We start from the raw sequence: 12,781 nt of genomic DNA, 5'->3' as shown, positions 1-12,781 counted from the left end.
TTCCTGGTTATTGGCGATATAATTGCTCCAAAGAAGCAAGAAGAACCAGGAAAAGGGAAACGTTGTCCAAACGTTCGATTGTCCGATGAATTTATACGATTATGGTTTATTCAACCCCTGCATATATGTACATAATACGTAGTCCCCTGTAATAACGATTTTATCATCTTCGTCTCTGCCATATCGCGAACAGAAGTAGCAAAGTGATAAGGAAGGGCCTGGAAAAAAGGAAAAGAAAAAAATGAGAGGATACAATATACGTAAATCATGCATAAACGAGCGATTCTCGATCGTCGATTTGGCTGCGATACGACGAAATCTTTGGATCCTTTGCGCAGAGGATGGAATTTCTCCTTACTGCACCTTAAGAAACGTCGCTTTCTTAATGTTTTCCTTCCAATCTTCGCGCGTACGTTCCGTATTTCTCATATTAATCGCGGTAATCTTTTTCTTTCATAGAGCGGAGTTAGGTTTCGTAAGTTTGTTTATCGCGGCCAGTTTTCTCATACGTAACCGATCGTTTGAGACAATTATAAAATACGCTTTATAACGCGGAAGTAATCGGTAATTATAACTCTTCGGAGTAATCACGTTTATCCCGCTTTTTTCCCATAATACCTGCAGTTACATAAACCTATACGTAGTGCAAAATACTTAATTAAAAACGCGAAAGATCGTTTCGCGAGAAATACGCGTCGTTTTAATTCTCGCGTGTATATAAGCGTTCGGAAATTTCGTGCAGAAGATAATTAGTCGACAAGGTCGGCGGGTCGGAAACGTTGAAACGATTTACCGCGGAAACGCCGCGTTTCGAACGAATCGCGCGTCCCTTTTAGCGTTTTACGCGTTTCGCGATATATACACGAGCCATTGATAGGGTATAACAGTAGCCGAGAATGCAAAGAAAAATAGTAGAAAAAAGTTACGAAGCCTAGAGTTTTATTTGGTATTATATTTTTGTCGCAATTTTACGTAATATTTTGTCGTAGTTTCTCTATGGAGATTCCAATTTTTCTCGAAGCTGGTCGATCTCTTTGCGATATAGGCTTTATCGTTAGTTAAATTGCTATTGCGCGCTAATGTTGCTATTTAAAAGATAACGAAACGAGAAAAGGCGAGAAAGGCTAGAGAGACGGAGATACGGAAAAACGAGGGAAAAGGTAAAAGGGGTTCAAGGTGCAGAAAGGAGAGAAAGCTCGCGGCGCGGCGGTTTCTTCGTCATTGGCTGAGGATGCTTCGTAATTGAGGCCATGCGGTATGCAAGCAAACTATGTTCCTCTGAAGGATTATGATAAAGATAAAATCTGTCTTTACTATATAATATGTGCATTTATATGATTCCAGACTTGCGTATAAACTGCGGGCATAGATTCGGGCTCTATGAAAGTGCTCTGCGAATAACGTGAAAGTGACAAAAAGTAAAACATAAAATATAAAGTAAATAACAAAATATATATACTATACATATAGGTACACACGGTACCATTTATGAGAAAGAAACGGCACGGTCTCTCTGATGGACGATCGCGGGTTCAAAACGCGGATTTATCGTGGCGGTTTTGTTACGATCGACGTGTAGGTACTGGCGCCAGATGCTCGGTCGAGCGACGGTGAACGAACACGCTTCGTCGAACGAAAGGACGAAAAAAGCAACATTGAGATTAAAAACAAAAAACAACGATGTAAAGATTAGAACGAGAAGTAACGAAATACGTGAACGGGGTTCTGCGACACGAGACCGGACGCAAACGCGACGCGAACATACCGACGGACGATATCAACGAAATTACGAAAACGATCCAAAAATAAGAAAAAGAAAAAAAAAAGAACCTAGAGAGAAAGAAAGAAAGAGAAACACAAATTACTGGACGTCGTGCGAATTAGTGCTTGTCCAAATTATTCAGAGACAATGATATCAAAAGACAAGATTAAAAAATAAAAATTGGCATTGAAATTAAATAGACGATCGTTTGACGTTCGTGTAAGAAAATACGGATCGAATCTAAAAAAAAAGTACCGAAAAGTAACGTTGATAAAAGTGATAAAAAAAAAAAAAAAAAGAAAAAGAAAAAAGAAACAACACGCTCGGCGAAAAGTGCAAAACGTCAAAAAGCAAAGAAGGCTTGTTAGTCGTCGTACTGCGTCGTGGCGCTGGGCGTCGCGGTGATGCAGTGCGGTGGTTGCAGCTGCCTCTGAGCCTGATCGCGGCGCGTGAACTCTTGTCACGTGTAACGTGACACACACAGACCTACTACTACTACTCTACTACTACTACTACCACTACTACTACTACCATTACTACTACTACTGCTACTACTACTACCACTACTACTACTACTACTACCGCTACTACCACTACTATTACTACTACTACTAGTACTACTACTACCGCTACTACTACCACTATTCTATCCCGGAGCTTTCTCGACTAAGAAAGCTTCGCACGACTAAGGAGAGAGACTACCGCACCTCAATGGGTACCTATATGCCTACACACCTACTTTTTTGCGATTTTTTTTCACAGTACATCCTACGTTATGTATCTAGTCGTTACACGCGAGAAATACACACACAAGTACACGCACACGTACTTAATACGTGATCCTGTAAAACGTAGAGTATTCGGTAAACGTAAAATCGAAACAGATCTCGATGTCAATCGAAGAATCGAAACGTTAAAACGTCGAACGATAACTCTCGAACGAGTCCGTCCGATTGTCCATCTCGTCCGATAGATTTGCTCGTTTTCTCGTTTTTGTGATCGCGAACAACGCTGCTTTCGTGTTCGAGATCGTTCATGATCGTTCGTGATCGAAGTTGCGTTCAATTTACGCGGAACGTTATCGACATCGAGAAACAGTGCATGGCAAAACGCGAAGGTACCTGGTTTCGGTAACTTAAAAACGCGCTAAAATTTAGTAGTAGCGTGGCTCTTTATGAAATTACGTACGTACCAATTATACCTACGTTCGGTTTACCTTTTTAGTATAATATTAGAAATTCATAGATGAAACTAGTTTGCCACGATATATCGCGAAATTGTTACAGCGAAACAGATTTCTCAGAAATCATTCGATAGAGTATCCGTCGAATCGACAAGTTCCTCGCCATTTCCTATAAATACGTCCATGAATTATTCATCGTAAAAAGCTGTGGCTAAAGTACGACGTGTGCACTGCTGTATTCGTAACGAGAACGAAACCGATGTAGCTACGGATAATAAAAAATTTCGAGCGAAACATTCGCAAACAAAATGATTTTACGTCTAAAACGGAATTACGACTACGATAATACTTGCGTTTCTCCTAAATAACTGGACGTACGGAGGGAAACATTCGTCAGTGTTAAACGACCGCGATAAAATTTTCAAAACTCGACGTTTAACTAGAAATAAAATCCGTTGGCACGTGTTTGCGAACATCTCGCGAAACTCGACGCGCTCGACGTTATTATTCCACGGATCGGACATTTAAAATCGTTTTATTAATAAACGACGTAAAACTAGCAGAGACAGATTTTTGGCAACGTCGTCGTTCGTACCTTATAAATCGTTAGATCGACGACGAATTCGTCGCATCGCGTCGAGTTTCATTCGAGAAGAAGAAAAAGTAAGCTAATTTACTATTCCATAAGAAGTGCGAGTAATCGATCGATCAATTCGACGCGTAAAAAGTAAAGAGTAATTCCGCGGTGTGCCATGCACTTTTTCCCTCGATCGCGTAAGATGATAGAACGAGTGCACGATAATGGAATTAATCAAGATGCACGAAACAATGCGAAACGAGAAACGTCGAGTCGGGCACCTGCGTGATCCTCGACTCGAAACTAACGATTTAGAGGTATACGGATGAAAAGAAAAGAAAAGAAGAGAGGGAAAAGAAACAAAGAGAAATCCGCGACGTTTTCGAGAGATTTTGATCGAGTTTCCGCGATTCTTTCGATCGATTTTCTCGATATTCTCTGGGCACGTGCATAAGGGCGGAAAGTTGGGCGACAGAAAGGAAATCGAAGGAACCGTTTGTCCGTAGAAACGTGGGTAGAAATGCTGGTAGAGACGCGCGTGCAAATTCATTACGTCAAACGGTTCTTCGATGACGAAATAGTTTTTTTTACTACTCGATGGGAAATCCATCATCGACCGACTGACAAGCTCGCCGATAGAACGCTTCTTTCGCTCGGTGGAAAGCTCGATCGATCGAAATTGGCATTCCACGGAGTAGAAATTAAATTGGATAATTTCACCGAGGAGCCAGAGAGTAACGTCGCGGTCTTGTCTCGATAGAATCTTAATAGGATCTAACGCTGTTACGATTAATTATTCAGAGAGAATAAACGTCCGAGATTAATAATCTCTTTGCCGTTCTAAGAAATCTCCTTTTCCGGTGAAATTTTAACGAATATTATCGTTAGCTGGATTAAAAGTCGATTAAAACGAATTCGTACGTATATAAAGCCTATAAAAATAAGACCAAGAGTACTTGGAAATCGTTTTCGACGTTATTCGCTGGCACCTTTCAAACCGACAACGAACCGTAAGTGCACAGCGCGAAGAATAACCGATCGATATTACTCGAGATCGTGCGTCGCGAGAGCCGTTAAAATCGCGAGATCTAGCGTTAAGTGGTACGCTCGTTGCTACCTTCGTTTCCTCTACTCTAGAATTAACGCGCGTTACGAGTGTTCAGCTTTTGCACGATCGAAACGCGTACGTCTCGCCCACGAAATCACGTCTTTATCGTGTTATCATCGAGTTCAGTGGAACGTTTAACTGGTAAGCGTGCGTTCAATGGCGCAGTCAGACGCTTTCCTCTTTTCGAAATCGACCGAGTTGTTTCGACTCGAACTATGAAAAAATAGTCGTACGCGCGATCGAAGATAAATAATCGTAAACGTATTCACCGGATATCCTTGAGAATGATAAATCGACGATTGCGTAAAACGGCGTAATTGATTATTTCGCGATTAAAGCGAATATCAACGAACGAATATTTCGTCACGAATATCTTACGTAAACGAGAAAAACTCGATGAGTTATAAATATCTTTCTCGCTTAAAATAGAAAAAGAAAACGAAATAAGGGAAAAAAGGAGAAACGACTTAACACGCGTGGAAAGGAGAGGCAATTTTCCACTAGTTAGGTTCGTGGTCGTAGCTTCTGTTTTTCGTCGTCTATGCGAAAATATGATATAAAGATCGCTCGTTGTAACGTATCCCGCTGTAATTGCGCTTTACAGGTTGTTCTTCGACGGTCGAAACAAAAATAATCGTTAATTACACGTCTGACTACGGCATTCCGCGAACTTTACGCGTACAGTCGTTCTACGGACCGATCGCGGAGTAACGCACGGTCGATCGTAATTATCGAACGCTTCGATCCTCTCTGTTCTCCCTACTGATCCGCGATCCTTGTGTGTGGCGTGCACGCGGTGCGCGAGTACGAGAGGAAAATCTCTCACGCACGTCGCTCTCTACACTTCCCTCGTCGACGTATATGCCTGTACACTTACACACTTTTTTTTTTTTCCTAATCCGAACAAAGAACACTCGCGTACAATCGGTGCGTGAAAAAGGAAAAAACACGGTCGTGCCGTACGTACCGTAGCCGTAAATCGCCGCGTCAGACACTTCTTTACTCGTCATCTCAAAACTATGATATTAAATGTCCCTTTTATTATATCGGACAGCCGTTAACTCGACCGGATACTAACGACTTTGTTTTGCAGATACAAGTGCGAGAAAAATGACATACCGATTACCGTCACGAACGGCTCGACGTTACCGCTCGTGGAAAGACCGAACGACGAGGAAGCGGCCCTTTACAATCCGTTCGAGCACAGGAAGTTGGCCCATCCGACCTCGGATCTGGATACGTTGATACATCTTCTGAAAGGAAGCTTAGGAACGGGAATTCTAGCGATGCCGATGGCCTTCCGTAACGCCGGTCTGTTGTTCGGCCTGATCGCTACCTTCTTCATCGGTGCTGTTTGCACCTACTGCGTTCATATTTTGGTCAAATGCGCTCATAATTTATGCAGGCGGACTCAAACGCCGAGTCTAGGGTTCGCCGAAGTCGCGGAAGCCGCGTTTCTGGTCGGTCCTGAGCCGGTACAGAAATACGCTCGCCTAGCCAAGTAAGCTCTCTTCTTTTCCTTCGTTACGTTCGTGTTGTCCGAATCTTTCGTTCTCTTCGCTTAATCTTTCAAATTCGTCCTACTTTGGTCGTTTTAAAAAATCTGCCAACGACTGCCACGAAAGGCAAGCTGGCCACAGCGGCTGTCAACCCGTTAAACGGTTATAATCAGACCACTGTTATCCATCATCCGTCGCAGTTGACTTTCCGCTGTCCTTTCTAAAATTTCAACTATTCGTTCGAAAGCGCGTCCAAGATCGTACGCAATAAATATGGAATAAAGTTTTGTGCCGCTCGCCGGCCGAAAACCAGTATAAGAAAATCAAGATAAGACTCGAAAGTAACCCGTTTCTGGAATTTTTTCAGGGCGACGATCAATTCGTTCCTAGTGATCGACTTGATAGGCTGCTGCTGCGTGTACATAGTTTTCATTTCAACCAACATCAAGGGGGTGGTCGACTACTACACGGAGACCGACCGCGATGTTCGATTTTATATGGCGGCGTTGTTGCCTTTCTTGATCGCTTTCTCGCTCGTGAGAAACCTGAAATTCCTGGCGCCGTTCTCCATGATCGCCAACATATTGATCGCCACTGGAATGGGGATCACGTTCTACTACATTTTCAGCGACTTGCCCAGCATCAGCGATTTACCCAACTTTTCGAGCTGGTCTCAGTTACCTCTGTTCTTTGGCACGGCCATCTTCGCTCTCGAAGGCATCGGTGTGGTAAGTATAATCGACGAATCCCGATCGAATCCTTGTAAATTTGGACCAAAAGTATCTCTCGAAGGCTGAGCCGACTAATCCCGTTTTCTTCTTTTATTCTTTCTTTCTTTTTTCCTCTTTCCTTCTTTCCCCTGTCAATTTCTCGATTTCATCACACGAGTACGAAAGACAGATCGCTTACTTTCCTCGTTCCTATTCTTATTAAGTTAGTTAAAGTTAAACAAATGACTGCTATGGCTCCCGAATAACTCGGCGTCATCTTTGAAACGATATTTTCACGTCACCGAGATCGCTGTACCGGTGCTAACGGAGTACAACAGAGGGTTCGAATCTTTGATCGATATCTTCTCACGGAATTTAGCATCTTACGCAGTCGATTCGTCCATTTTATAGAGCCGAGCGTATCGTTGGTATTCCGTTCGAAGCTCGGTCGGTCGCGAGCATAGCGGTTGAATCGCGTTTAGTATTTCGATCGTGCGATAAACGGTTACGAACGTTTGCCGGCTAGACGCCGCGCCGCGTCGGATCGAAAATTCCGACGAACGATCACGATCGCGATCGCGATCGCGGTGAAATTCACGCTTTGATATTGCGCACTTCTCCAGCGGCCTTGAAGCTTTGCAATTTCTTTTTCTTTTTTTCGTTTCTTAAGCCGATAGAACGTTCTATAGAACGACGATCGATCCCCGATAAATTTCCAGACTTTTTAAATGTTAAAACAAAATGTTATAGCTGCGTACGATTTAACGATAATGATCGAGAATTAATCTAATCTTCGCTTTAATCTATCGGACTGAAAGTTACCGTTAATTAAAAATCGCAAGATACTCTTCTTTAAGTATCTGCTACTAGCGCGACAGATATCGTATCTAGCTTTCTAGCGCAAATGCCATTGTCATAGTCGTAAGAGTGCAGCGGTTCGTGTAACCGTAACAGATAGTCGTTGGAGAGGTTCGCTAAATTCTGCGATCGAAAAGATCGTTTGAAAGTTGCGCGAGACAAATCGTTCTGGATAGAGATACAAGGGAAAATTTAAGCAAACCCGTAAGTCGGATAAAATAAATCTTTGAATCACGAAAATCGTGTTTTTCACAGGTGATGTCTCTCGAGAACAATATGAAAACTCCGACGCATTTCATCGGTTGCCCGGGTGTGCTCAACACTGGCATGTTCTGCGTGGTATTATTGTACAGCACCGTCGGTTTCTTCGGCTACTGGCGGTACGGCGAGCAAACGAAAGCCTCGATCACTCTGAACCCAAAGCAAGACGAGGTTCTGGCCCAATCGGCCAAGTTAATGATCGCTGTTGCCATCTTTCTCACCTACGGTCTCCAATTCTACGTTCCGATGGAAATTATCTGGAAGAACCTGAAACAATATTTCAGCTCGAGGAAACTGCTCGGCGAATACCTAGTCCGTATGCTGATGGTGATCTTCACGGTCGGCGTGGCGATCGCTATTCCAAACCTAGGTCCGTTTATCTCTTTGGTAGGCGCTGTGTGCCTATCCACTCTGGGTTTGATGTTCCCCTCTGTGATCGAACTGGTCACCGTGTGGGAACAAGAGAACGGTTTAGGGGCGTGCTACTGGAGGCTCTGGAAGAACGTAGCTATCATCCTGTTCGGCGTGTTGGGTTTCATAACCGGAACCTACGTCAGCATCCAGGAGATCATCGAAGAGGACAAATGAAGCGCCGGGTTCGAAGGAGCTGCGGTGCGACGGAATAATCGCTCAGCGCGTACCACAGATGCCGGCGTGTCGTTGGACACCTTCCGCGCTCTCGTCGAGCGAACTCGTCGTCCGATCAGAGGAACGACGATCGCGACCACCGGGAGGGTGGGTGATGCTGCCGCAGCTGGATCATCCAGCGAAAGGTCATGCGAGCGTGCGAGCTCTCGACTCGTAGCTTCGTCTCGCTCCTTTTCTATGTTTCACTTCACGCTATTGATAGCACGACGGCTGTATCGACGACGAAGACGTTATCCGTTAGATAGGATCCATCGTCGATCCTCGGATCTTTTTTCTCTCTGTTTCTTATTTCTTTGCTGTAATCGCGCGCGTGTACCGTATCTAGATACTAAGAGGAGTTTGCGTATCGAATTTCTATACGAAAAATTACTTGTGCCTATTTTTTTTTTTTTGGATCTCTACCTTTCCTTCCTTCCTTTTCTTTCCTTTTTTTCTTTTTTGCTCTTTTGCTATTTTCACGAAAACTCAGTTCCTTCCAAGGAACGACAAAAAAGTAAATTCCGTCTATCTCGTTCTCTGCTAATTGTAATTTCAAATATACAAAGCAATATGCAAAGAGTAGAGATACGCAAATTTCTTTCACGCGCAAAGCAATGTTAATTAAGCAAAGAGAATCCTCACCACTGCTTCGCCACTTTTCATGCGACCCGCGTAACCGATGTACAACGCGTACGACATAAGCGCGTGGCTAGATATCACAGAAAATTCGATCGATCTTCGGCGATTTACGTCAGAATCGTCGCTACTGACGTCGGGCTGTGCAACACCGTACGCCAAGTGTACGGTAAGGATCATTGATGCGGTATGTTGACCTTTACGTAGGCAGTTTAATATGTTCTATTACGCGAACATAACTCTGCGAATAAATGAAATTTTCATATTATATCTTTCAAATTGTCAAATTCTCAGTTTCGACTTTCGGCTTCTTCGATCTTTCGTCTCCTATCCTTCAAACTTCCGAATTTCGAAATTTTCGCAAATTAAAATTCAATTAAATTGGCAAATTTCTCAAATTTTCAAAAACTTATTTCACATCGTGCGACATCAATGATTTTTACCGGGCATTCCTATACATTCGAGCGATTAACCGAGCAAAGTCGATAGCACAACGTGGCTCGGAGTACCCGGATCCACGAGATCGTGGATTCCACGACACGCGGGATCCGTGACAATTATCGAGACGAGTATCATCAAGTACGTGGATAGAGGCGCCCATTTTCCTCTCCCCATTTCTCTTCCCCCCCCCCCCTCTCTCTTTCTTTTTCTCTTTTATTATTTATTCGCGTTGCGTCGATCGTGCGCACGACGAAGCTTTACCATCGACTTGACACAACTGCGGGACGGTTTCTTTTTGTCGTTTTTAGTAGCTTACGCGCGTATTATGTACGAGTATAGATACGTAAATTATACTTGAACGTCGTTTTTACCTATGAACAAGGACCGTTCGCGTTTTATATTTCTTTTCTTTTTTTCTTTCGCATTAACGTGCGTTCGTTCGTTCAATTTCATCGTGACAAAAGAGCAGTCTGTGAGATAAAGAGGTTTCCGAGGCCGATCATCGATCGAAACTATTTTACAGCTGATAATGAGAAATTATCTTCTTATCGTAGAGCTTGCTAATCACATTCAAAAATCAGAACAGAACACAACGAAACACAACAGAGCAGAACAGACCAGAAAAGAAAAAAAAAAGAAAAGAACAGAACAGAATAAAACGGAACAGAGCAAAACGGACCAGAACACAACAGAACGCAACAGAATCGGTTATTATCGATCATTGACAATTTTTAATACACGAAGATAATAAATCATTGAACCGAAATAGAAGATTGATCGATTTAACACCGCCGGAAATCGCCAATCTGTTCCTAGTGCACATTGCACAAAAAGAGACGAAAGAAAACGTACAAAAAGTGTTTATCGATTAAGCGTAAGAAACGTAATGGCACGTAGGTGTGATAATATCGCGACATGCACGCTTGCTAGTTTGTAAGAAGTTTAGCGAGACACGCTAATTGAACTAATCGAAACGCCCATTTCGATCACCAAGGTGAATTCACAACAAATATGCCGAATAGACGCGTAATATCGATTTGTCGAATCGTGTCACGGTCTTATAGAATATCTTCGACGACGCAAATCTCGTGAAAATCTCAAAAAAGATCGTTCGTTCTATCGTCGTCAAATCGTTAGAGAGAGGACGAATACTTCGCAGGACAATAAAAGTGAACTTTTTTATTAACGACAAATTGAAGATGATAATCTTTTCGAAGAATAGTACAAAAACTAAACAGAACGCGTAACAATCCGTTTCTCACTCTCGTTTCCGTATTCGACTCGAAATTAATTCGTAGAATTTTTGGATCGTTCGTCGTTTAAATCTGAGATCTGTGATTGCGCGGTCCACTCGAATAGCGAGGGATCTCGACGAAATTAAAACCGCCAATTTCGACCTTCGTTTCGGCTTTATATTTTCTCGAAGAGCTATTTTTATTCAAAGAGTAATACGCTTCGTGATACGTGTCGCACAGCGACAGATCGCCAGGGCACGATCGTTCATCGTTTCGACTATTTTCGATCGGCGTCCGCGCCATTTTCGTCCTTCGTACTTCGAAGGCACGCGATACTGTCTTTTTAGTGCCTTGATTCTTTCGCCTCGCGGAAATCGTAGGATGTAAGACTGGATTTTGTGCAGAATGTGTAACGAAAGTTGTTATAGATTAATATCGCTGCGAGTAAATTTGTTTTACTTACAGTGGCAAGCTTATTAGACCGTGACAACTTTAGCGATGTATTCTGCGCGTTAAACGAGAATCTAAATCTCGTCGTGTTCTGTTTCGATCTTGGAACGATTTAAGTGATTCTTCAACCGCAACGATGTATTTTATACGAGAAGAAACGACGTAGAAACGCACAATTCATCGAGAATACAATAACCAATGCACGGTAGTTATTGCCATTTTTCGGAAAAATGTTCGTATCTGGTGTACGCGTTTCATTCGGAACAAGGTAGAAACGAACTGTCCCTTTTACTTTTTCCAGCCACGGAAAACCGCTGAATTTTGCCAAACTTTGCCCATGTTTCGTCGTTTTCTGTACTCTTCCATTCTTTCTCCATCCAGAGTCTTTGTTGTCTTTTTTCTTTTTCTTTTTTTTTTTTTTTTTTTTTGTTTCTATACATATGCGTGTACGTATGATATTTTGTACACGATAGCACACGAGAATAGTTCGGGGTAGTTGTACCATAACTTTAAAGCCAAGAAAATTCTGTCGTAACGAGGACTCCATAGACTCTAGGTAGGATCGTGATTTATGCAACGTATTTAAGAGACGAAAAATTACAGACACGTATAGATATACCGTTCCGCCGCTTTTTTTACCTCGGACTTCCATGATGAATCGCGCGTCTTTGTGGCAATGGTTGCCGCGCAGAGGATGTCGTTTCACGTGCACGCGTGTTTCGTGCATGCCGTCAATTTTTGTCGGTCATTGTACCAAACGATGTTATGAATATTTAATACACAACGATTTGCAAAAGAATACAGTGTTACTTTGTATCCAGTATCTTTCGTACTTCCTTTCATTCCTCGACGATTCTATTTTTGAATAAAGGAAACATTCGATTTCTGCCTAAGATTATTTATCTAAATGTTTGATTTATATTCGATACGACACGCCATGCGTATCTTCCCTTTGTATTGTATTTATATTGTATTTTTCGGTATTATTACATATGCAAACGAACTACGCTATTCTAAAAGTATGGTAATCGTAATAGATGATAGATCAAGTACCTGAAATAAAATTTGTACGGTGCTACTAATTAAATGGAAAGTTTCTCGGCAAGAAGATATATTTCGTCGTATTAATTTCATCCCAAGGTGAATATACAGTACCAAGGGAAAAAACAGAACTAAGAGTAACGTTATCATTCGTGAAAGTTTCCATGGTGATTGTTGTCGTTATTGTGCAAAACGTACGTTCTTGTTCCGCACATTTGCGTCATTACAAGGTAGTATCACACCTGTAACAGGAAGCATTAAAATTGATAACGTTAATCATTCTCAGGATGTAAAAATACCGTTCAAATAACATGTAATTCTAGTTAACTCGTATGTCTGGAAAATTCCTTCGGAGCACAAAAGGAGATAATTGAAAAAATTGAATAGGAGATA

The 12,781-nt window shown here is 42.2% G+C and overlaps 1 protein-coding gene and 1 long non-coding RNA gene across 5 annotated transcripts in view; one reads left to right on the top strand and one right to left on the bottom strand.

The window, feature by feature from the left end:
• LOC126917672 (proton-coupled amino acid transporter-like protein pathetic) overlaps positions 1-12,146 on the top strand; it is a 36,876-nt gene extending 24,730 nt beyond the window's left edge. For all 4 annotated transcript variants that reach the window (XM_050724825.1, XM_050724824.1, XM_050724823.1 and 1 more), the window contains exons 3-5: positions 5,724-6,131; positions 6,497-6,857; positions 7,953-12,146. In XM_050724825.1, the coding sequence (XP_050580782.1) occupies positions 5,724-6,131; positions 6,497-6,857; positions 7,953-8,546 (1,363 nt within the window). In that variant the 3' untranslated portion in view covers positions 8,547-12,146. The remainder of the gene's footprint in view (positions 1-5,723; positions 6,132-6,496; positions 6,858-7,952) is intronic.
• Positions 1,025-2,405, bottom strand: LOC126917685 (uncharacterized). The gene is made up of 2 exons (XR_007711027.1): positions 2,324-2,405; positions 1,025-2,260 (listed from the first exon to the last, which is right to left on the bottom strand). It is a non-coding gene; the product is annotated as an uncharacterized LOC126917685 (long non-coding RNA).
• Positions 12,147-12,781: the final 635 nt, after the last annotated feature.

This window comes from Bombus affinis, chromosome 6, assembly GCF_024516045.1.
Source record: "Bombus affinis isolate iyBomAffi1 chromosome 6, iyBomAffi1.2, whole genome shotgun sequence".
NCBI lineage: Eukaryota > Metazoa > Arthropoda > Insecta > Hymenoptera > Apidae > Bombus > Bombus affinis.
The sequence above is the reverse complement of the archived record's forward strand: the minus strand, read 5'-3'. Positions and strand labels throughout refer to the sequence as shown.